We start from the raw sequence: 25,108 nt of genomic DNA, 5'->3' as shown, positions 1-25,108 counted from the left end.
TGCCAAAGATTTAAATAGATCAATATTAGCGTTCAAAATATTTGAAACTAATACATGAAGACAATGAAATCATCACAAACCCAACAAAACGATCAACTAGAACAAAAACAACAATCAAATATGATATTAATATATTGTGGTCCTTGTGAAGCTATGAATTACGATTTTTGTTAGGAACTTTACATACTGTTAAATACAGTTGGGTTGAAATTCCTCATCCGTTCTTCTAATAACATATGGTAGGGTATCAAAGGAAAAAAAGGTTGTTATTAGGAAAAGGATATTTCTGTACCTTTGCATCATTGTGCACATTGTGTACGATGACCGACTTCCCATTAGATCCAATAGGCCCGGTCCTAGGAGCGTAAGAGTTCAACATAATACTAATAATGACAACAATAAAATAATGAAAAAAATAACTTTTACAGAAACAGTTCATAAAGGAACTAGTTCAAATTAAAAGTTTAAACAGGGACAACATAAGACATATCAGTTAAGTAGTATTAATATATGAGTATATTTTGCATGAACTACTGATAGGTTTTAAATAGCAGTACCCTTTGCCGTTTCGATAATTAAAAATCTGTAAAAATATAATTATTACAGAATTAAAATTATAAAATAGAATCATTCGTTACAAAATCTATTAGTTTATGGAGCGCCTGCATATTGTGGGCCAAGGAGCGTCACATTTCTAAATAGGCCATGGACTGTGAATCAGTTGAAAATCAAAGAAGTTTACTCAAACGATTTAACAAAACAAATCTGTAACCCAAATACAACCTGAATTTTTTTAGTCGAAAAGACTAAAAAATATTCAGATTGTTTTCGCTCTGTGCATATTAATTAACAGGAATTTTATTCAAGCCCATTACGGGTTCGGCCATATCTAGAATCGAGCGCCCTGGTGTGAGCCAAGGGGACGAAATCCGACATATTCGAGACGAACCTCACCCAGCGGATGTTGTTATAGCCGAAGAATCTTTGTTATACTGGAAAGCTCTGAATATGGCTAAAATAAAGTTTTTTACTCGAAAAATGTTGAAAAGACGTTTTAGAAGTGAATTCAAACATCAGACAAAGTTTTTCCGATGAAGTTTTTAGTATCGAAAGCCATGAGCTCTTGCAGGAGGTCTTGGGTTAAAACCCAAGACCTCCTGCAAGAGCATATGGCTTCTTCACACTGTCTAAATTTTCCATTAACACGGAAGTATATGGTACGCAGTGCATTAGGAATATTTATGTGTTTTGGTCAGATATGGCGACGCCCCATTACGCTCAAGATGCAGTTGTTCTCTTTGATATGTATTGGATTCACCGATACCGTACGTTCCTCGTAAAAACAATGTGTCTAATGTGATCCAACTGAACGGGTTTGGTCTCAACGATTTAAAGCAAAAAGTATATGATGGAAGGCCATTTCCATCCAGAACTTTGCAAAAGAATTCAGAATAAGTTCTGCCAATTTATGACTAACGATTTCCAGAATCTTTTGAAAAGTGCGTAAACAGAAGTTCGAAAGGCAAACGAGCATGAAGTAGATTCGATTTTGTTAAAATGACAGACTACACAAATATGTTTTCTTTCATGTATTTTATGTGCCATGTTCATTTTATAACTCCACAAATTTCAGAATAAATTCATTTTCATATTCCGGATTTTAAGTTTACAAACCTTTAATATAAAACAAAAATAAAATGTATGCAATCTATGAAAAAATTACTTAGGCCTATTAAAAATATGCTTAAGTAAACAACTAACTTATAAGAATATTACATATAATAAATAAAACACTTGTTATTTATTAATTCAAGTGATATTTGTTGTAATGTATAGACAATATAATGTCCATAGAAATTCTGGATTATCTTTAAAATATACATTATTTATAATGAAAAAAGAATACCATGATTTACATAAATATGCCTTAAAAATTAAAAGTGACATATTATTCTGGTTTCATTATTACGAATTGTATATTCTAAGTGTATAAGGAATGCTGTAATTCTATTTTTCTTTTCTCTGTAATCTTTAAAAGTTTTAAGAATTTTAATACAGCACTTCTAAAATCAAAAGGTTTTTCAATGATTATCATTTTTATCGTTTAATTTATAAATTGTTCTGAAATGCTTTTGCAACAGTAAGTTAAACGAATAAAGTCATCGTGCGATTTGACATTCTGTTGCTTTTTTCTACAGTGGTTTATTAAATCTCGTGTCTATGCCAATAACCCACGAACAATACCTGACCTTAAGATGGAGATTCGACATGTTCGACAGAATTGGGTCTGACTTATCCGGCAGTGTCATAAGGAATTTACAAAACAAACAATTTATAAAACAATTTTTTAAGCAATTGTTTTTGAAAAGAGTGCGTGTCTTCAGAGTCGTGAGAAACATTTGAGGATTTTGTCTTCCATACGTAAAAATAACTTAGCACTGAATTGGGTTGTAATGTTTTTTTTTATACTGAAATAAAAATATCCACAGTTGTTTAATAAAGGTTGCGTTTTATTCCACAGTTAAAATCAGGCACTCTTATTGGGTCATCCTATGAAATAACCTATAACAATATGGGTGAATTATTAAAAACAATTTTAATCATCAGTATTTATATAATTTTGAAATAATTTGTTAATTAATATAGCTGAATATTTATATCACATAATTATAAATCATTCAGATAATTTATATTTTAGCGAATATGAAAACAGTTTAGGTAAAATGGATTAAATAAACTTATTTATACTATTGCTATTTTATATTTTAACCAGTTTAGATAGAACTGATGCATGAATAAATTCTACTTCTGCCGTGTATTTAATAACTGCTGTTTGAACAGACACAGAATGGAAGACAAATGATTAACATTGATCCTAATGTTTGCATAAATTATAGGCATAAAATTAAGATGATAGCGAGTGTCAATGACTATCTCAGTTAGTAATTATTGACTAAAATGATAATTGTTCATGTTGAAATTTATACATGACATAGACCTTTATTGTCGTCTTAAATTTGTCATCCCTGTGGATAGGTATAAATATCAAGTATAAACAGAGTTTCGTAGACTATAAACATACAAGAGAAAGTATTAGCCACATAAAATCTACGTATGGCTGTTACGGATGTAATAAATAATTTATAATTTATAATTACTGATAAACATCTTAAGGCATTTGTAATCTTAAGGCAGATGCTTGAAAAGTTTTATAAATCAAGATATAATGTTTTTGATCTTTATAGATATTTTTAATTTTTATTAATCTGATTATAATCTCATGTTTTAGTTTTTACAATTGTGAACAAAAGACCAGCTATTGCTATCTAATCCAAGTTATGGTTTCATATCCACTAAAAATAGGTCAGTTTGACATCAATAAAAACAGTCATTTCATAAACCTTTCTGGTATTAGCGAAATCAGTTAATGCTCTTTCTTCTATTTTTATAGCTCTACGTAACCTGTAGTCTTGTAGTAACCTTGACGTAATGCAGCGACATTTTTTGTTGCATTCATTTCACATATTAATTTTGTCGAATAACAATACCATGATGAATATCTTGGATGATTGGTTTGTAATTCCATCAATGTTTTGAAATAATTGCTTTTACTTTCTAACTTTCTAACTTTCTGAGACATCAAGCATATTAAAATATTTCAATACAGTTTAAATTCAGTTCAATACGATGAATAAACTATAAACTGCAACATTAAATACATTTTAAAATAAATAAAATTATCGAAAATTTAGATAAAATTGCTAATGTGTAGAAAAAATAAATCATTTTATTTGTAATAGATTATCCTGTTTGTACTCTTTATATATAAATATTTAATTTTACTATATTTTTTTTGTATAAGTTCCGATATTAGATTTCAGAAATGTTTTTATAAATTCTCAAATAAATATTTTATTTCGAAAATATAAAGTTTAACTATAAAAATATTTCTTGCAAATATATATATATATTTTTTTTTTTTTGGTTCGTTTAGAACTTGTTATTGAAAACTTTTCATCGATTTGAAAACTTGATATCATTTTTGATAAATTTTTGCAAACAGTAGTGATGGTTGAATAAATTTTAATATTGTAAAATACGTATGAAGTATTTTAAAACGTAGTATTATGAAATACATTGAAAATGTTTCAAAATTCATAAGGGTAGTTGATAAATAAATTATCGTAGGTAACCATAAGATAGTTTAACTGCTTTTTTACGTCAAAAAATAATTAAATTAATCCGGTTTCTTTTCAGGTATCAATATTTTTTCAGGTTCTATCTCTCAAAAAATATACTATTGCTTTTTATCCTTTTTCCTTCAAGTTCGAAATTATTTTCTTAAAGAAATCTTTATTTTATTGATATATATATATATCAATTTGCTCTATTCCTTACTATTACAAAATCCAAAATGTGTACCATAATTTAAATATATATATATATTTAAATTATGGTACACATTTTGGATTTTGTAATAGTAAGGAATAGAGCAAATTAAAAGTTATTTGAAGGTAAAAGGAATTTTGTATTTGAAAATAAAACGTGAAAAAATACCGGCGAAAGTAATTATAAATCAGAATTATTAAAAACATGTAAACTTACCGATATCCTTATTACTGTTAAATTATCCTATTACATTATTAATAAATATTTATTTTATTAAAATGATATGTTAAAAAATAAATGAAAAGTAGTTATTTATACTATATTTTATAAACGGGAAATATAGTTCGTTTTAAAAAGAATAGTCATTTAAGAAGATAAATTGACCGATTCTTGGATACCCGACAAAAACGGATTAGCTAATAAATAAGGAAGTATTTAATATTGTTATGATTTTCTCTCATTTATGAAATAATGAAAGTATATTAAAATATTCATTCAATAAACAAATCTTTAGTTTTTGTCTTTTTTTTTTTTAACCAAAATTATTGAATTTGAGGTGAAAATTTTTTAAAACGAACTGTTAAGTCGAGATATTTGAAGAATCATACATATAAAATGCTATATTAATTATATATAATCATATTCATATAGCTATATTATATTTATTACATTATCACACACACACACACACACATATATATATATACAGGGTGGGCCAGCGAAAACGAAATGGCAGAGTGTTCGTGTTCGTCCAAGCAAAGCGCTCGGACAGGTCGTTTTTACTCTCGAGGGGACATCTTTTGCAATAAAGTTTTTGCGATTCTGAATATTAACTAAACAAACATTTTTTTTCGAAATAAATGTTTGTTTAGTTAATACAAAATAAATGAGTTTTAAAATTTTTTGTCGTCTGTTGTATTCAGAATCGCAAAAACTTTATTGCAAAAGATGTCCCCTCGAGCAAAAAATCGACCTGTCCGAGCGCTTTGCTTGGACGAACACGAACACTCTGCCGTTTCGTTTTCGCTGGCCCACCCTGTATATATATATGATAATATAATAATATATATATGTGTGACTGTTATTAGTTATACTCAAGTTATATGATTTATGAATTTTTATTATAAAATGCTCTAATGTACATTTTACTTTAAAAAATTTGGTTTCTAAAGCTGCCCAACTCTCTATTACACCACGTTGATGTAATACTTTGAAAAACAATTAAAGAAAATCTTAATTTTTATAATACTTCAAAGATTCATATAGACGTATATTTACTGTATAAAAAAATGCATAAAATTTCAGTTACGTAATTTCTGAAACGTAACCTAAAATAATATCTTGTTCAAACAAATATTTGAAAATATTTATCAGTATTTATTATTTATCAAAAATACAATCAACTCTGTCTAATCCAATTATAGAGATCTGAAAATTTTATCTATTAAAAAGGAGTAAGATTTAGATTTTAAATGTATATTAAATTAGTATAAGTACTAGTATTTTAAAATTAACTTAAACTTCATAAAATAAAAATTATTTTATTCTTAGATTTGATGTTTTGTATAAATCATAAGACTAGCCATATGAACATGGAATTGAAATTAATAAATACATTCATGCTTATTATGAATATGTTCTTTTAACTTGGTGTTTAGTCTTTCATTTAAGATTTTTGCATATTTTTGTTGGCATTAATCCAAAATTTGAGCTCGACCGGAAGGTTACTCTTATTACCTAATTTTTTTATATTATATTACATTTTGTATTGTTTTTGTACTAGAATATTCATTTAACGCTGTAATCTTTACTATTAGATTAAAAGTTAAGTACAGATATCTCTGATAGCAGATAATTTTCGAGAATTTTTTCACAGCTGTCACATGACAACTGATCTAATAAAATTATTTTTACATAATTTAAAAAAAAATACAAAATTAATAAACTTGATTAAATACTGCAATTGTAATGAGTAGTTTGGTCTGTAATATCGGTTTATTTTAACTTATTTAAGCGTAAAACATATTACAATATAACTAACTTATCAAGCTTATATCGGTCTTTAAGATGATGAGCCGTTTATAAAAACTCCAAAAAATTGGTACCCCGGCTTACCCATAGAAGCACGCAACTTTTGTGAGGGGGTTATGCTGATACCGCAAATTTTGCAATAATGGGCATTTTAGCGAATATCTCTTTCTTTCTCCCTTCGGCCGGCGTAAAAAGATGAAATTAAATTAAATAAAATTTTAAAAAAGGTTATTCAGAATTCTAAAAAGCATTTAATAATTCCGCGACACACTTGTGTGTCGCGTAAATATTAAATGCTTTTAGAATTCGCTCTATACGGGTTTGGAAACACTGATCTACACATTTGTGCTGTAGCTGTATTATCATTGTTCTGACAGATTGTATTTAAATTTGTTTAAATAAAGATAATTTCTAATTGATCAAAAATAGAAATGTATTACAAACACACGTTTCGTTTTTGTAATTTGCATATATACGTAGTGTAACCGAGTGAAATCCCGAGTTTTAATGCATATTCTGATAGTAATGCATAAAATTTTATTTTTAAATATGAAATTATATTCTATTTAGTTATTTTAAATTATTGCTTAGAACGTTAAGAATTGCCGATTTTCGATATTGCTGTTATTTTTAGGATCTATAGAAATATAAAAAACTATCACTGATTTTCTGAGATGATTATTTCAGAAATTATAGAGATAATAAAGATAGTTTAGCACGCTCCACAATAGTGGTGAAGTGCTTATGTTAGGACTTTTGTGGGTCTGTCAGATTTATCTACGCGCATGCCTAATGACTCTGTTCACTTTCGTTACCTAAGTGTTATGTACCGTTCAATCCATTCATTGCGCATATACGCAAAAGGAAACTGAACATTTTCGTTTACGGTCACTGTAAGCAAGTGCGTCGCCAAGGGGGGCAGGAGGGGCAGCTGCCCCTCTAGAAATTCGAAAAAATTATTTAAATGCTAAGTTTTAATTAAAATAATCTTCTTGGGCTTGTAAGTTTAAAAAAATGTCTTAATTAAGATATTTCTTTTCCGGTACGTAGTAAATGATTAAAACTTTATGAATCGTTTTTATTTTCCTTACATACAATTCATATCCTCTATCAATTTACATTATCTTGCCCCCTGGCGCATTGGCTGGCGACACTCTTGACTGTAAGCTATAGTAAACACTCTCTCTGCGTGCCATATTAGAAATCCTGACGTCGGTGAGCACCTGGCGCAGGTTAATAAGTGGTTAGTAAGGCGCCAAGATGTATCCTGGGGAAAGTTACAACCAGAGTGGTTCCCCGTTGCCTTCTCTGGTGCGCGATGTTATAGTAAACACTACCCAGTAGTATATTGTATTAAATTAAATTTTATTAATAAATTTAATATAATAATAATAATTATTATTATAATAAATTTATATTAAAAATATTTGAATCTTTTTTGTGGAACGTGCTATCAGATAAGTTTGACCAATCTTGTTTTAACATTATTCTTTATTGAATATGGACTATAAATCCGGAACTTTATAGGTTATCTAATCATATGTAATTATGATTTTGATTCATTTGAAAATAAATAGCCTACGCAACTAATGCATAATTTTGAAATTATGGTCTAAATTTATTTAAATTTATAAATTTTATGGTTGCAAGAATAAGGTTGTATCTCATAAATTGAAGTTTTAAGATAAGTGCTTAAAAAATGAAATATAGACAATAGAACGTATTGTTGCCTATTTTAATTTGTTGTCTGAATTTCATGATAGATATCACCTGTGATCAGAACGCGGCTTGCAATGCCATGAAAGTTCTCTTGCCAACGATGATAAGCTTTAAATGTTATTTGTGATTAAAAAAAATAAAAGAAAAAGAAAATATCTAGCTAATTATTAGACTTATGTAGTAAATAAGTCTAATAAAACCGACAACAACTCAAGGCATTGTCAACACCGTTATATTTTACATGGCATTATATTATATTTTCATTATTTGTCTCACTTTATATGCATATATATGTATAGGCCTATATAATTTTAATATCTGTTCTTTCGATTTTTGCTGTTGACTCCTTAAGTGTAACTTGGAAAGCATATGTAGATGGTTATTCGTAATGATATTAAATACTTTTAAATGGGTCTGCCATTTATGTACTGCATAATATCCTACGTACTATTAACTATCCTTTCACTTTTACTTTCTCAGCTCTTATAACCTAACACGGAAAGTATTGTAATCATATCGAATTTTTACTTTGTTGTTACTTTTCTGACCGTTATGACGTAATCTGTGTTATATTTCCAGCTGTTATAATATAATATTGTAATCGTGTCGCATTTGGCTCTTCGAGATTTTTGCAATCGTGATGTTTAGACATTTTTGAACCCAAAAAAGTCAAAAACCTGATACCCGGAATGTTTATGTATGTGTATGTTGGCATCTATTTTGTTTAATATTACAGGATGAGTTAAGGATAAGAAACAAAATTTGACATGATAACTTATATATACGGGACATTGACGTTATTAAATTTTGGTGGTTAAAGATTGAGGAGGTGGGGAAATTGAAGAGGTCATGTGTCATATCCCGAGTGAAATCGGGCTTGATGAAAATTTTACTCGTTATTGTTACTTACAAATTTTTAAAAACTTACTCTCAAAATTAAACCTTTTGTTTTTTTGTTATAATTAATAATATAAAAATTTTTTATAATAAAATCGCGTAACAGATGACGCCACATAATTTCAATTGTTATCTCTTCTTTGAAAGATCAACTAAATAAAGATGGAAATAAAGCCAAGTGTTTATTTTAAAACTCAACCTTGGGTTCATAGTCCTTTAATTGTTATATTAATAATTAGTAAAATTTATATATTACATTATGAAATTTATATTTTTAATAAAACTTTATAACAGTCGGGAATGTTACGCAATTCGTATTTCTAACTGAAATCCGATATCACAGGAATTCCAGAATAGCAAACAATTTTGGAAAAGTGGGATTTTTTTGTAATTTTATTTTAATCATATGCATAATTTGATTTTAACTCTATCCAAATATTGTTTGTTATATTCACTTTTTTGGGTGTAAAACAATTTTCCTGTTGATTCCAAATCAGTAAAATTATATTTATATGATTTTAGTTATGCTGTATTAACATATAACTTTTATAAAACAAATTAATTAGTATGTTTATTTTGTTTGTAGGCCTATCTAGAATATTTAAACATAATAAATAAAACATTGTCTATTATAAGAAAAATGTTTACAATTGTAAAGAATTATAAAGATGAGATTTACTTTACTCGTGTTTTACTTTTAAAAATATAGTAGGCTTTAAAAAACAAGTTCACATTGTCTATTATGTTTATCCATGAAGCATAATAAACAAACACAATTTTTTCCGTATTTCATTTCTGTATTTCGCATGTCTTTGTACTCCTACTTTCAAAACACAAACGTTCCTAAACTCGTTAAGCATTTTAACAATATCACTTTCATTGAAATGGAAGATATATCTTTTCTTTATTTTGACTATGTGAACAACGTTGTTTGCTTTGAAAAACTTCAAATTTCAGAATCGAATTTCTCGAAGATACTTATTCACAAAAGAACATTTTATAGATTATTATTTGATAAGGTCACATACAGTACATTGCCTATCTCTTCGATAATTCGGTTTTGAGTCCGAACTGGATTTTCATAACTTATCATGACTGATTGATTTGTCAATTCAAGAGATTAACACATTAAACGCAATATATAGTAACTGATTACTTATTCGTAGTAATATCGGCAACCATGAATGAGAGATAAGGAACGATGCTGACTAATTCTTCCCACAATAAATCATGAAGATGCAATTCGGATTCCAGTTTGAATCTCTACGGAGATAGACTGATACCTCACCACGCGGTATCTGTCGAGCATTATTTACCAGCGCAGTTTAGTAGTGTCGTTATATCATATCATTCATTCAGCCGAATCCATTTACAATTCAGTTTCTTAAAAAGAAAAATTAAGGCCGGCTGTATAGCTTAGGTGTACTGGTGATTCGTTGGAAAGTGTAATTCAATACAGTTTTTTTATCATGAGCTGACAATGACTGATTCTTATTTTTGATAATGAATGATAATAGATAGCAAGAAACATATATATACATACAAGGTTATTCAACTATAACGTCAACTTTATATTTTCCACAAATTAATTATTTAGGACAACCACATTATTACTTCCGCTCGAATTCCTGATACAGAATTACAAATGAATGCAATAAAATGACTTTATGTAGTAAAACTAAATAAATATTCGTAATTTATTATTTAAATAAATTTAAACAGTAAGATCAGTTTATACAGTAATACCTCGATTATTGCTCAAGATTCGTTTCTATGAATGAAATAGTATTATACGGAATCATTATAATGTTACATGTATTATATTACATTTTCAATTGATTATATTAATCTTAGATAAATACATGTATTACATATTAAATGAATATACATGAAATACTAAATACATATTAAAGCAACAATGTACCTTAATTAATATATAAACTAAATATTGAACAACGTTATGAAGTTCCGTAAAGTGTCTATAATGTGGGAAAACTGTAGAATTTCTTCGTATTTTTCTCTTTTTTAGGCAGACATTTATACTTAATTGCCTGTTTATTATTTCTCTTTTCCGAAGCAATCTGGGAACGAAAAGAGATCCTATCGAGAATCTTTCCTTAATACTAGCGTCCAATTAAGATTGCAAGGCAACAAAAATGTGCTCACACTAAGATTGAATTAACAGATCTATCTGAAAATCCGGCTGAATGTAAGCATATAACTTATGTTTAGAGCTCTTTGATTGGTTCAATGAATGTAAACAAAGTCGAGACGGTTTAATTTGTAATTACATACATTTATTATATTTCATCAATTTTCTAATATAGTGTGTCACACGCAAAGAGCGTTTAACAAAAACGCGCTATGTGGAACAGAATTCAGCGGAATATTATTGTATTTATAGTAATTTCTTTCTTCTAAGAGAATTTTAAAATATTCTGAAATTGTAACAAAACTATTATAAAACATAATTAAAGAAGGCTGAATAATGATTGATTATTTGTTAACATTATTGAAAATTTATACTCTTGAATACTGAAAATTTTGATATAATACATTCAGGTAATGTTTTGATGAATTGCTTTTACAATATTACAACGGTAAGTTGTATTAAATGCAGTATGAATTCAAAAATAACAAACAAAACATTTTAATATTGGATTCGAAAATGATTTAAGTGAATCTAATTAATTACTTAAATATCAATCCCAGCTTTCTTTTAAAACACTTAATAAAACATTAACACCTTATATCGCTGAGAATACTTTATTTAATCACAAACGTTTTCAGCCTAATTTTAGGCTGAAAACGTTTATGATTAAATAAAGTATTCTCAGCGATATAAGGTGTTAATGTTTTATTAATTGAATTTAATTAACCCATTTAATATTTTAAATCTGTTTGTAAATATTATAAACCGTTTCTATCAATTATAAAATTTCGAACTTTTAAAAGATTAATTACAACTACGTATGAAATAGACAGAGTTCACTGTATAAAAAAATGTTAATATTAATTTTTATTTTAGTGTAAATTGAAATAAGCAACACTTTTAGTTTATTTTATCAACATTTCACGTGTTGATTTTTGCTAAAAAATTTTGTTTCTCATGTTTAAACTAAAAAATTGCAAAATTTCTTAAGATATGATTTCACTGATTTGCAACTATGTTGCAGCAAATACAAGATTTACTGCAAAATCGTGAAAATGACAAATAGAAATAGTATATATGTGTTCGTGTGTAATAATATAATGTTAGAAAACAGTGGAGAAGTGCACTAAATAATAATAACTTTCTTAGGATATTATAAATATTTTCAAATATTTTGTTATGTATAGATTTAACAAACACAGTTATTTTCATAATATCATATAACATAGTCAATGTTATGAAGAAAGTATAAATCAAAATTAAAATATCAAATTTATGCAAGTATATACACTATTTAAAAAAGCTTTCTTCTCAATATTTTATCACAAAATAATTCTAAAATGCCTTTACAGTATTATAATTTTATAACTAATTTGTGTTAGGTGCAGCATTGATTCAAAAATCAACAGGCTGCGTGCAAAAAAATAATAGATTTTAAATTAAATTAGACTTGCCTGAGTATGAAAGGATACACAATAACAGACTCTGGTGGCACTTCACTGCTTATTCCATCAGACGTCTGTCTCAAATGCAGAAGAGTTATTCAAGTTATTATTATTGTGACGAGATATATAGTTGGGCTTTTTCTGGAAATCTTCATTAGTGAGCATTATTACATCTTCTAAGTCCATAATATCAGATGAAGACGCAGTCATAGATTCTCGTTTTAACTTACTTCCTACTGTTCCCGGTAAATACGGGCAGCTATGCACATGATTATAATTCTCTGACATCATCTCTTCTTGATCCGTTTCTCTGTGATAGAAATAATTAAAATTGGAAACAATAACGGGCACTGGAAGAGCAATTGTCAACACACCAGCGATGGCACATAATGAACCAACAATTTTACCCCATAACCCAACTGGCGACATATCTCCATAGCCAACAGTCGTCATAGTGACTACAGCCCACCAAAATGCATCAGGGATGCTCTTAAAACAAGATGACTCGTTATCTGCCTCAGCATAATACACAGCACTAGAGAATAATATCACACCAATAAACAAGAAAAATATGAGCAATCCTAGTTCTCTCATGCTTGCTTTTAATGTACGTCCAAGAATTTGAAGACCTTTAGAATGCCTTGAAAGCTTAAATATTCGAAAGACTCTAACAAGACGAATGACCCTTAAAATAGCTAGAGACATCGCTTGGTTGTTTCCACTTCTGTCAGTAAGAGTTAGAGGTGTTTGGATGTCTTTTTGTTCTGCCACAACAGTAGCTAATGTGATAAAATAAGGAATGATGGCAACTAAATCAATACTATTCATCGGATCTTTAAAAAAGGCTAGTTTGTCAGGACAGGCTAAAAAACGTACTAGTAATTCAAAAGTAAACCAAACAATGCAACACGTTTCTATAATGAAGAATGGATCGGTTGTTTTCGGCACTTCATCCTCCACAACTCTTGTCATGTTATTGGTGGTATTAAACAGACGGTAATGCTTGAATTCAGGTAAGGTTTCCAAACAAAAAATAAAGATGGACGCGAGAATAACGATTACTGATATAATTGCAACGACTCTGGCACCTTGTGAACTTTCTGGATATTCAAATAGTAACCAAAGTTTCTTACTCCACTCCCTTTTGGGGAGAGGCTTTTCTTCTTCTTTTATAAAACCTTCATCTTCGCGAAATTTATTAAGAGCTAATTCACCTAATTCATAGAATTTGATTTCCTCCGAAAATACATCCAGAGGGACGTTAACTGGTCTCCTGAGCCTTCCTCCACTTTGATAATAATATAAGATGGCATCAAAGCTCGGCCTGTTTCTGTCGAAGAAATATTCATTTCTCAATGGATCGAAATAGCGAATTCTTCGAGTGGGATCACCCAAAAGACTGTCGGGAAATTGATTGAGAGTTCTTAGTTGTGTTTCGAACCTTAATCCGCTGACGTTGATGACCACTCTTTCACATAAATCGTGATCGTGAGGAACGGGTTCGAAGGCAGGCATCGATGGCGAGGACACTTGGTCGTTGGACGGGATCTGTTGTCCTTCATTTCCTCTGACATCCTCGCTGCTCAACTTGGGTAGTGACCTAAGGGAAGGAACAGACAGATTAGAAGTTGGTAACAAACCATTATCAACCTCCATTTGGAGCATGTAGATGAAGTACATTTGATTAGGCGATGTACGCAATTCATATGTTGAAGGTGAAGAACGGGGTTAAGACCCCACTTTTTTCTTACTGTAGATTTTTCTATTTGCTATAAGAAATCTTTAGTTTTATTTAGAACTTTTGATAAATTATTATTTCTGGTTCAGCAGTCCGTATAGAATCCCTATCTGCAATATGAAAAATAATAATATTTTCCTTTTGGATTCTATTTTTGTTGAAGCAGAAATCGTTTGTGAACATTTAGTAAAACTATTTTGTGGATTTAATTAAATTATAATTTTTAAATACAGAATCACATTCTTTTAACAATATTATTTAGTTAAATATAAAGTATATACAATTTAAAGCAACATAAAAACTTATTATATATATCCAATAATATAGGGAAATAATAATTCTTATACATTTTATTTTTATATAATGGTGAGAAACAAATTATTTATGATATTTTGAATGAGTAAAATGAATTTTTCATGAAAATAAATTTTATAAATAAAGTTAACGTTTGATATTTACTACTATTGATATTTTTGATAATTCTGAAATATACTGCGCGGTATAGTTGATTAAAGAAAGTGAAAAATCTAACATAAAACATATCTTAACATTCCATCGATACCTATAATTCTTCTTGAGATTTTAAAAATCGATTTATAGTATCACATTTATATGCGATGTGTATTTTTATGCTTTGATTGTAATTTTCCATTTTCATATATTTTATTATATCAATATCTTCTTATCCATTATTTTTCTTGAATATTCTGATGGCTTCACATTATACAACTAAATAGTTGGATTTTTCCTTTGGATGCTTATTATATATTATAATTGTTTTAATATACGTTGTTAGTTTAATTACTTGTTTAATTAATCCTTTAATTAATCCAGTTAACCGTATTAACTGTGATTCTTTGCCACAGCAAATGTATACAGATAGATATATAATCCAAACTATCTGGATCATGGTAATCAAATTATTAGCAATATTTTAACTCAGTTTCACAAAACTTAAATAAACTCTATATTATCTTCTTTGTATTTATATATATATTGTTGTTATATCTGTGAATGAAACTTCTCTACGTCAAGTATATTTTACTTATTTTTTGCTTGACAATTACTTGTTGTATTATGCAATATCGAGTTCCTGAAATTGTACATATTAAAATTCTTCAACAAATCATCGTTATTTTTTTTAACACACAAAACAAGATATTTCCAATAAAATCTTAGTAGATGTTAATCTCTTTCCACCAATAATACAGACAATTCTTTGATAAGTATTCTAAATTTTTCATTTATTCTTCAATAATAGTTATCGCTTGTTTTTTCGAGAATATTAGCTGGGGTTTCCAATCCTGTCTAATTGCGATATTGACGAATAAAAGTCTGAAATCATAATAATTAAATACTGTTTTAAATCTAGCACTAATATTTAAATTCGAAAGATATATATATATATATATGTATATCAGCAAATGAAGTTTGTAACACTCGAAAAACATTTACATGAAGATTTTGTCAGAATATATTCGACTTATTTTGCATACTTTTATAAAGAATTGTTTAATTACATAAATATTTGATTTTATAAACGCTTACTTGCATGTATATTTCTAAATTTTATTGTTTTCGTACTGTTTAAATGTTTCTTAATTAACGGAACTTAAAAGTTAGAAAAATATAATTATTTAAAATGTAATAACATTGAAACTGAAATTGAGATTATGAATATTTATTTAAAATTCGACTTAATCGAATACATGATTAATATTGATAAAAACTAATAAAGAAGACAAGACGACAATTATATTTTAAAATTTCACAAAAAATAATTGAAGAAAGGTTGACCCCGCCATAAGACCGCATGTTCCGAGATGGCACATGAGACTTTAATTAATGAATGTTTCTTTATTTTTTGTGAAATACATGATATCGGAGAATATAAATCAATGAATTTCAGAAATATAAATCAATGAATCAAGAGAAATGATTTAATAAAAAAAGTTATTGTAAAAGATGTAATATCTATATTAAGAATTATTTGACTACTTCGAAATCAAAACCAGTCCTATTTATCAATCATGTCGAATGAATTAAAATTCTAAAATAGAATTAAATATCGCGTTAAAATTAACAAAACATCTTATTATAAATACGATTATAGAATATATTGGACCGATTCTAGATTATAAATTTCATTTCTAAACTATAGCTTCTTAGTTGTGTCAAATAAACTCATCGACGGAAATATATTTGTTTATAAAAACCTATTATTTTGAGAATATAAAAATAAACTTAATTTATAAAATTTAGATAAATACAGTAACTAAATATTTATCTTTAGTAATATAAAATGTAGCCTGATACAATTATTTTCATTTTGTAGATAAAAGAATTACGAACAAATTTCTTACGATTTTTATTAAAGAACCTATACTAATAACATTAGATATTTTGAAAAGAAATTTAAAGTAAGTGAAGAATATTTTTTTATTTAATATAGTTTTGAAACTAAACCAAACGCTGTAGATTAATATTATTGTAAAAATATTATGGACTTACATAATAAAATTTGATATTAACATTAAAGTATATTTTATTTTAATTTTTATATATAAATAAACGATTGAAGAATTTGTTTACAATATTTTTCCCCATTGATAACTGCAATAACTAATCTTTTTAAAATCATAAAATATACATTTTTAGCGCTACATGTAGTATGTAAAAATAGATGAAAATACATATAATTAATAATTTTCTATTAAATATCAATGCTTAGTAATAATTTTTAATGAGTATCCAAGAATTGTTAATATCAGCTTAACACGAAAATATGCAGATTGAAGTTCTCGTATATATTAATATATTACATATAATTTGACAATGAGTATGAAATAAAAAAGAAAAGACGAATAAAATTGATTTTTAAACTCTAACATTTTTATATTTCGTTATGTATTAAATTGATTTTTTACTAAATATAAGCTTTACACATTTTTTTTTCATTTGAAAACTTTTATTGCTTTTTATTTTGTTATTAAAAAATTATTTTTCTGGTTCTTACAATCAAGATATGATTTTAAAAAATTGCATGTAATATAGGCTGATGATCTTAATTTTGGTCGTTTATAATTAACAAAATAATAACTACTAGTGATTAAATCTATCGCCATTTAAAATAATTAAATAAAATAGTATTCAATTTAAATATAGGAGTAGCAGAAATGTGGTTTCCGTTATTTGAAAATAATATTAGCTTGCAAACTATGAAGTCATTCTAATCTTTATTTAAAGAATAATAATAATTAATAATTATTATTTCATTCCGGTTTTTTAATCATATTAGTATAAATGCCAATTAATAATTTTTATAAGTATTCAATAAAATAGTAAATTTGTTATATAAAATTTTATTTATTTATTATATAATAATTTATGTATTGAGTTATGCTCTCAAGCAAGTAAGAGTGTATTTATTTTAGTAAAAGTTATAGAATCAAAAAGAGACATCTAAATATTGACTGATATATATAAGGTTACGGATGGAAATATGACTATGGGAATATGTAGAATTTTCCATGGCTTATTTTATGGAATTTTCATAAACTCTTTGTGGGATAATGTAATTTGGTTCTTTTTATTATAAGGAAAAATAGATCTTTCATTCAATTGGAACCATAAAAAACAGCTCCTTTCCAACAATCTAATTTTGTGGAAAATTAAAGGAAGTTAATATGACTAGCAATTTCCCTTACCTCTTAAAATTTTTTCAGCCATTAACCAATGAGAAATGTAGTTTTAGATTCAATGAGAATGAAAGAATTGCTTATCAAAAATCACTATATTTTTTTTTTTTTTTTAAAAGTAAAGAATCAAATTATTTAGGAAACAAATAATCAATTTTTTGTAAATGAAAATGACAATAGTATAAAATATCCTATTCTTTATGCTTACATTACTTTAAACAATTTAGACAAATGGAGATGTTTATTAACTTCAATATGGCCACCTGCAGCTATTATGAGCAAAGATGACTATATAAACAACCGGTTCCATGTCAGTTCTTCCTCAGACAATTCGTCCTTGGTAGTTGTTCCCTGCTAATTCTCCGGACAGTTCTATAACTGATATGTATATAACTGATGAAAATATAGCTAACTTTGTGAATATTCTCTATCCATCAATCCAACTTTATGCCACTGAACTAATTTATTATTATCAGTATTATTAGTTATTAATTTTTATAATAATTCAAAGATACTTATAACCTATGATAAAAATGTATCATAACGTAGAAGATGCAATTGAGTAATTTTACTCTCTATTTGACACAGTGACATCGTTTCTAAGATATTTGGTATTTAGTGACGATTTATTAATAAGAATAACTAAATAACAATTGCGAAAGATTATTACGGTAAATAATATTTTGAATAAAAAATGTTCAAAGAAAAATATATGGTAGAAAATTGTCTGGGGAATAATTTTTGGAGAAAAAAATCGTCTAGAGAAAATTTTTTAATAAGTTGTCAGAGGCAGAACTGCACGTGGAAAAATTATCTGGGGAAAAATAGTCCGGAGAAGAACTGTTTGGGAAAGAGTTGTATGGGAAAATTGCCTGGAGAAGAAGTTTTAGGGAAAATTGCCTTGGAGTTGACTGCTTGGGAAAGAATTGACCAGTCACCGAACAATATGGGCGATTTTTCAAAAAGTCTTAAAAAGTCCGCTATTGAATAAAGTAAATCTACGGTATCGGTAAATGTACTGGAATCATAATAGAAAATTACATATCAGGCTATCAAACAATTGAATTTATCTGTTAATTTCAAGTGTTAATAAGACATGGGAGTAAATTCAATCCCACCTGAATGAAATAAGAAGCGCATTTTTCAAACAACATAACTTCCAGAAAATGGAAGTTCCACGTAGTTTTTTGGTGTTTTCTCCAACAACAACTGTTAAGACTTTCCAAGAAACACATCTGAGAGAGCGACTATGCTAACGCAATCTTTCGTTTTCTATACGAATTTTGTCCGTCGCTACCAATTGTCAATATCACCCACATTGGCCATATTTCCAGGTATTTTATAAAACAAAACTTGATTACAGAATCGACAAATATAAGATAAAATCTCACATAAAGTTAAAAAATATATTAGCTATAAGAAATTTTGATTACCTTTATTTAAAATCGATTCATCATTAGTGCTTAATGCTTATTTGTGCATACTTGTGAATATTTATTTTCATCAAACTATAGCAATTGTAAATACTAGTTGCGAGTTTATTATTGTAATTAAATTATTATATGAAATAGGTGTTACGTTACGATGTTACGTTGTATAAATTTTATAGCAAGTTATGGATAATACTGAGATATGAGCAATGGAATTTTAGCGTAAATACTGTTTGATATAAGTTATTTATTTCTTATTATAATCTATTTGAACAAAATAATATACTTTCTAAATTTGGTGTAGTTTCTAAGAACAGAAATAATGATTTGGAAAAAAATATTTACATTAGATTCTCTATGTAATAACTTGAGCGAAATGATTTAATTTGAATAATGTCAAAGCAGTCATGAACTAGAAAATCAGTTTTCTAGCTTAGTGATATCGATCCTAAATATTTTATAATGTATAATTTCTTAAATTAATCATTTCAATATGACAATACGAAAAACGATTCATTATTGAAAGCGATTTACTCGAGATCGAACACTTTGTTCAAAACCTCATAATTGTTACATTTGAATAACATGTAATATAAAACACACGTTAGTCGACTGCCTCATTCATGAAATAAAGACTCCGTATTTTTTGTTTTATTTTTCGGAAGTCCAAAACATAATGCTTATGTTTTATTTTGAGATTATAAAATATCAATAAAAATATCTGAATATAAAAAAGCAAATTTTATATTAATGATGTATGGATAATGAAGTAAGGCTAGGATTGCCTGTTATCTGCGTATTATGTTTGTTAAAATTTCAAAAAATTAATATTTCTTGACAAGAGTAATAAGGGATTTAAAAAAGTTATATTAAACATTTTTAATATATTTTATAGTTTATTATTTTCTGGCGAAGAAGTTTTAATAAATATATCTGAAAAATTGAATTATAAGCATTCTTTATTTACTCTGTTTAGCGTTTAATAAAATCATTAATGTTCTTTCACGATTACAAAATAGAAAGCTTTAATCCAACAAATATCTTATGATTCATGGAAATATTTATCACAATCTAGCATACTCGAAATTTGAATGTTCGTTTAATAAATCTCAATAAAATATAAAAGAAAATTTTAACAAATATAAACATAAAATAATTATAAGCATTACAAGAATTGATTTATTGAATTTCAACTCTTTTTTTCCTGTCATAAAATAAATAAATAAATAAATAATTGTTTTTATAAAATGATGATTTTTCGTAGTAAAATAGATATTTTCATTTTTTTAAAGTAAATTCTGATTTTTATTTTTGTAGATAAAAATTTAAATTTTCGCTAAATTCGTAAATAATCGCAATCTTATAATTTAAAAGAATCTATTTGTTGAATATTCGCAACTTAAATAAATAATTAATTTTATAATTTAAATTATGAAATATAAAGTCATCTTAGTCTTTAAGAAGATAAAATCTATCTGGTGGAAAATATATTTATGCTTTTGTTATATAAGTTTGACATTCTATTAAAGTGAAAATGATTAGTTTAAAATAAATTCAAACAATAATTTCGATAAAACAAACTGTAACTTTTATTTTTTTATCGCGTTATTTACAGTTTTGGACTAAAATATATACAGTGCAAGAAAGGGAATACCAAGTGGTAATAAAACCACATAAAAAATTCACTTATTCCCCGATATGTTTGATGGATATCACATTTTGCATAACAGACATTGGACTAAAGATTAGAAAGAAGGACAATGTAAAATAGTTTTGAAAATCATGACAATTTCCAGCGGACGGCTGAAACTTTTCAGTCGTGAGACCACCACATATTTTTTATATTTTATTGTATTTTTAGTTTATTTTCAGATATAAGGCAATAGCATATCATTTTCTTTTAAATATAAGGCAAGAAATTAAATCGCGGAATAAATATATACAAGATTCAAGATATCAGAGCTTATAACAAAATTCAAATAGGACAATTGAATCAGAGATGACACTGGGAAATCAAGTCAATATTGATTTATTTATTTTTTTGAACCTGTATACAGAAAAGATTTTAAATTCATCAAAACCATATGAAATATGATTTCACGTTTTGGAATATGTTTCTTAAATTAGATTAGACATTGCGTTGGATTATTAGGGCTGACTTCCCTATATCAACTCTAAACAAATATCCTATGCACAATGCTCATTCATAAGTATGAACATCAAATAATAATTCTATACACGAGATTCAGTCAAAAATGCACATTTGGCTATAATTTTTTTCAGAAACTAATATTTTGAAAATTAAAATTCTTGTTATGGTAATATTTTTAAAATGGCAGAATTTATAATGACCGTATTATTCATCATTTCGTTTATGATATAAACTCATTAAGTGCAAAAATTAATAGTGCAAATTAAAAACTAAAATTTTAAATTTATTTTCTAAATACAAAATTTTAACATTATTATAATAGTTATAATATTTTTGTATAAAAGTATTTCTGAAATTGTTTGAGCTTAAATTTTGAATTAGCTATACAAATATAAAAGAAATGAATTCATTCAATTTATTTGTTAATGGAAATTAACACTATAAAATGCTTATCATAAAAAATTGTTCAGAAGAAAGGATGAAAGGCTATGTACTAGTACAGTCTATATACAGTATATTATCCTTTATAATATATATATGTCTTAAATATAGTAACGTAAAAATTTATTTTCAGACTCAATATTTTAAAGAGTTGCTTCTCTTTCTCTCTTTCAGTTTATGGTTTTGAAGTATTGCTGATTTAGATGCATTATAAATTCAAATGTTATTTTGATTTTATTAAAGATCTTAAGTATAAAGTTATGGTGGTATAAATACATGCTTTTAATTAAGAATGACGAAAAATAGTTCAAATAATTCCAGAAATTTCTTCCACGATAAATATAATGAATAATTTAAGAACAATTAGATCATAAATTTTATTATTTTTTCAGTTACCTTTTAATAAATAGTAAGCATATATAATTTTGACAATAATATATACAAGAAACTATAAATATGCCATAAAGAGAAAAGAGAGTTTACAAATAATATTTATTTTATTTTAACTGTAAACTTTTAATTTTCTATTTATTTTGATTTACAATTTTATAATTGTAATTTCATAAATTATGCGATACCGTTAACTGAAATTATATGTATTTATATGTAGTTATTAATCATAAAAGTTGAAAAAATATTTTCTGTTGAGAAGTAATCTAACTTTTGCAAAAGAAAATTAGATTGTTATTTTAGAGTATTATATTATAGTATTAACAACTATATTTAAAATTTGACATAGAATAATAACCTACATCTACATATGGTAACTTAACAAAATTTTGTTTCAAATAAAATAACTGATATGAGTCTATTGCCATAATTATATTAATAAACAATTTTCTTCATTTAATCATTTAAAAGTCATTCAAATTATTTAAAATTTAAATCTTACAGCAAATTTTTAGTTTTTAACATATGCTCTCAGATATCTTATTATATTGTGTTAAACAAAAATATTTTGTTATATATGTATGTGAATTAACTCAGAACAATATAATAATATTCGTACAAGATTACAATAACCTCATAGTCTCAAATGATTTTACTGGATATTTTTGGTTTAGTTTACTATTTATTTAGTTATTTTTCCGAATGTCCTTAAAAATGTTTACAGTTTTATAATAAGCCTACATATTAATATTATAGATAATAAACCGATTTTATAGTTTACTTCATTTTGTTGTTTTAGTAAATATTTGATTGTAAATAGTCAAACATTACGATTTCTTTTAAACGAAATTAAAAAATAATACACATTTGAAATTTTACTACTGCAAAACTAATAAAGTTCGACAGAATTGGGTTCTATACACGTATAGAATTAACTCATGTACTGTCATATGAGTCAAACTCTCAAGTGCTAATATGGCTGTATAGATAATATAATCCTAAAAATATCATTTCATTAGAACAATAAGAATATCAAAGAAATGAAAAAATTATTCATTTCATACAATTAATTCAAAATTATTCAAAATATTCATGTAAAATCCAAAATGAGCTATTGTATGAAGCATTTCGAAAAGTAATGTTGAAATGTAATTTTAAAAATTTGTTTATAACAAATCAATTATTAGAAGAAAAACAAACAGAATTAAAAGCGTTGTCTCAGGTTTGGAACAAAGAGTGTTATTACTGTAAATATCATAATAATTATAATTTTTACATATTTTACATTTTTCCAAGTATTTCACAGTGCTATCAAAATTTCAGGATTAGTTTTTTAGAGCATAAAATAATTTGATATTTGTCAATTTAAAAAAAATGTATGCTTTTTTAAAAATAAATAAATTTTTAGTTAAAGTATAAGGTATTCAACAACATTAAACGTTCTCAGTGTTCTAATGTTCTACATACTGTATTTTATTTATTATTTTATAATTTTTAAATACTTCAATGTAATTTAAAGCGATATTAATAATTGAATTTTCAGATGAAAGTTAATTATAAATTAAATAAAATAATTATTTATAATGAAGAGAATATAGGTCCTCTGCATGATTGCTATATGATGAATATTAGAAAAATTCTAAGGGTTTTAACTATATACAGAATTTCTATATAAAAAATATTATTGCCAATTGTGCATTATTAATGACTGATGCAGTTTTTCTTAAATTAATGTTTTATTTAAAATTTTATATACATTTTAATATATATATATATTTATATATAGACGCGACAAACCTTAAAAATGGTCGGAATAAAGAAATTTTTCATTAAAACAGAAACATTTATAAAAAGTACTAAAAAAAAATATGTATCTGAAATACATCATTAAAACATTTATGATATTTCTGCAAATCACAACAAAAATTTTGTTATAACGAACCTTAAGGATAGTTCTTTAATCGTAACATTATGTGAACATAGACGTTATTTAAAACAATTAGAAATTGAATACTGTAGTTAATTTGGCTGTTTTGAAACTGGATCAGTTTCTTAATGTATTTTATGATACATACTAAAATTTACATTTTTATTGTTCGATGTATAGCCTACCTTCAATTATTAAATATTTTATAAATTTGCTTTATATTTGACACTTTAAAATCGAATTTTGTTAGTATAAACAATTCTATTTTAAAATGATTATTTTGGCACAAATATGATATTTTTTGAACGTCAGAAATAGTTTGGTTTTAAAGAGAGCCTCATCTCAGATAAGTATTAAAATAATGTTAAAGTATATTAAAAGTGGAAGAGTTGGGAAATAAAATAACAAATATCATCTAAAAGAATAGAACAGAAGCGAAAGTTTTAAAACTGAACTATTTAATACGGTCATTCCTGCCATCAGTCAACTTATACTGTTGTACGTAAGGGTTATTAAATACTTTGTTGACCTCGGTATACAAAAAAGAAACCTTACAGATCAGTTTTTATGTGTAACTTTTTTTTTAAAAATATATTATTGATGCATATAAGAGTTCATCATTATGTGCAACTGTTTTGTTTTTAATAATTGTGATATTGTAATTGACTCGTATATAACTTTCATAGAATACACTACTTA

At 26.4% G+C, this 25,108-nt stretch overlaps 1 protein-coding gene and 1 pseudogene across 1 annotated transcript in view; both read right to left on the bottom strand.

Annotated features, from left to right (window-relative positions):
* Positions 1–25,108, bottom strand: part of LOC136977999 (potassium voltage-gated channel protein Shaker-like) — a 145,253-nt pseudogene that overhangs the window by 48,756 nt on the left and 71,389 nt on the right.
* LOC136978000 (potassium voltage-gated channel protein Shaker-like) overlaps positions 1–25,108 on the bottom strand; it is a 113,057-nt gene that overhangs the window by 22,681 nt on the left and 65,268 nt on the right. Inside the window, exon 2 of the mRNA XM_067273630.1 lies at positions 12,661–14,233. Coding sequence (XP_067129731.1) covers positions 12,700–14,233 — 1,534 coding nt within the window. The 3' untranslated portion in view covers positions 12,661–12,699. The remainder of the gene's footprint in view (positions 1–12,660; positions 14,234–25,108) is intronic.

This window comes from Centruroides vittatus, unplaced genomic scaffold, assembly GCF_030686945.1.
Source record: "Centruroides vittatus isolate TY-2023 unplaced genomic scaffold, ASM3068694v2 contig_484, whole genome shotgun sequence".
NCBI classification, from domain to species: Eukaryota; Metazoa; Arthropoda; class Arachnida; order Scorpiones; family Buthidae; genus Centruroides; species Centruroides vittatus.
Note: the sequence above shows the minus strand (reverse complement) of the source record. Positions and strands in the feature narration are given on the sequence as shown.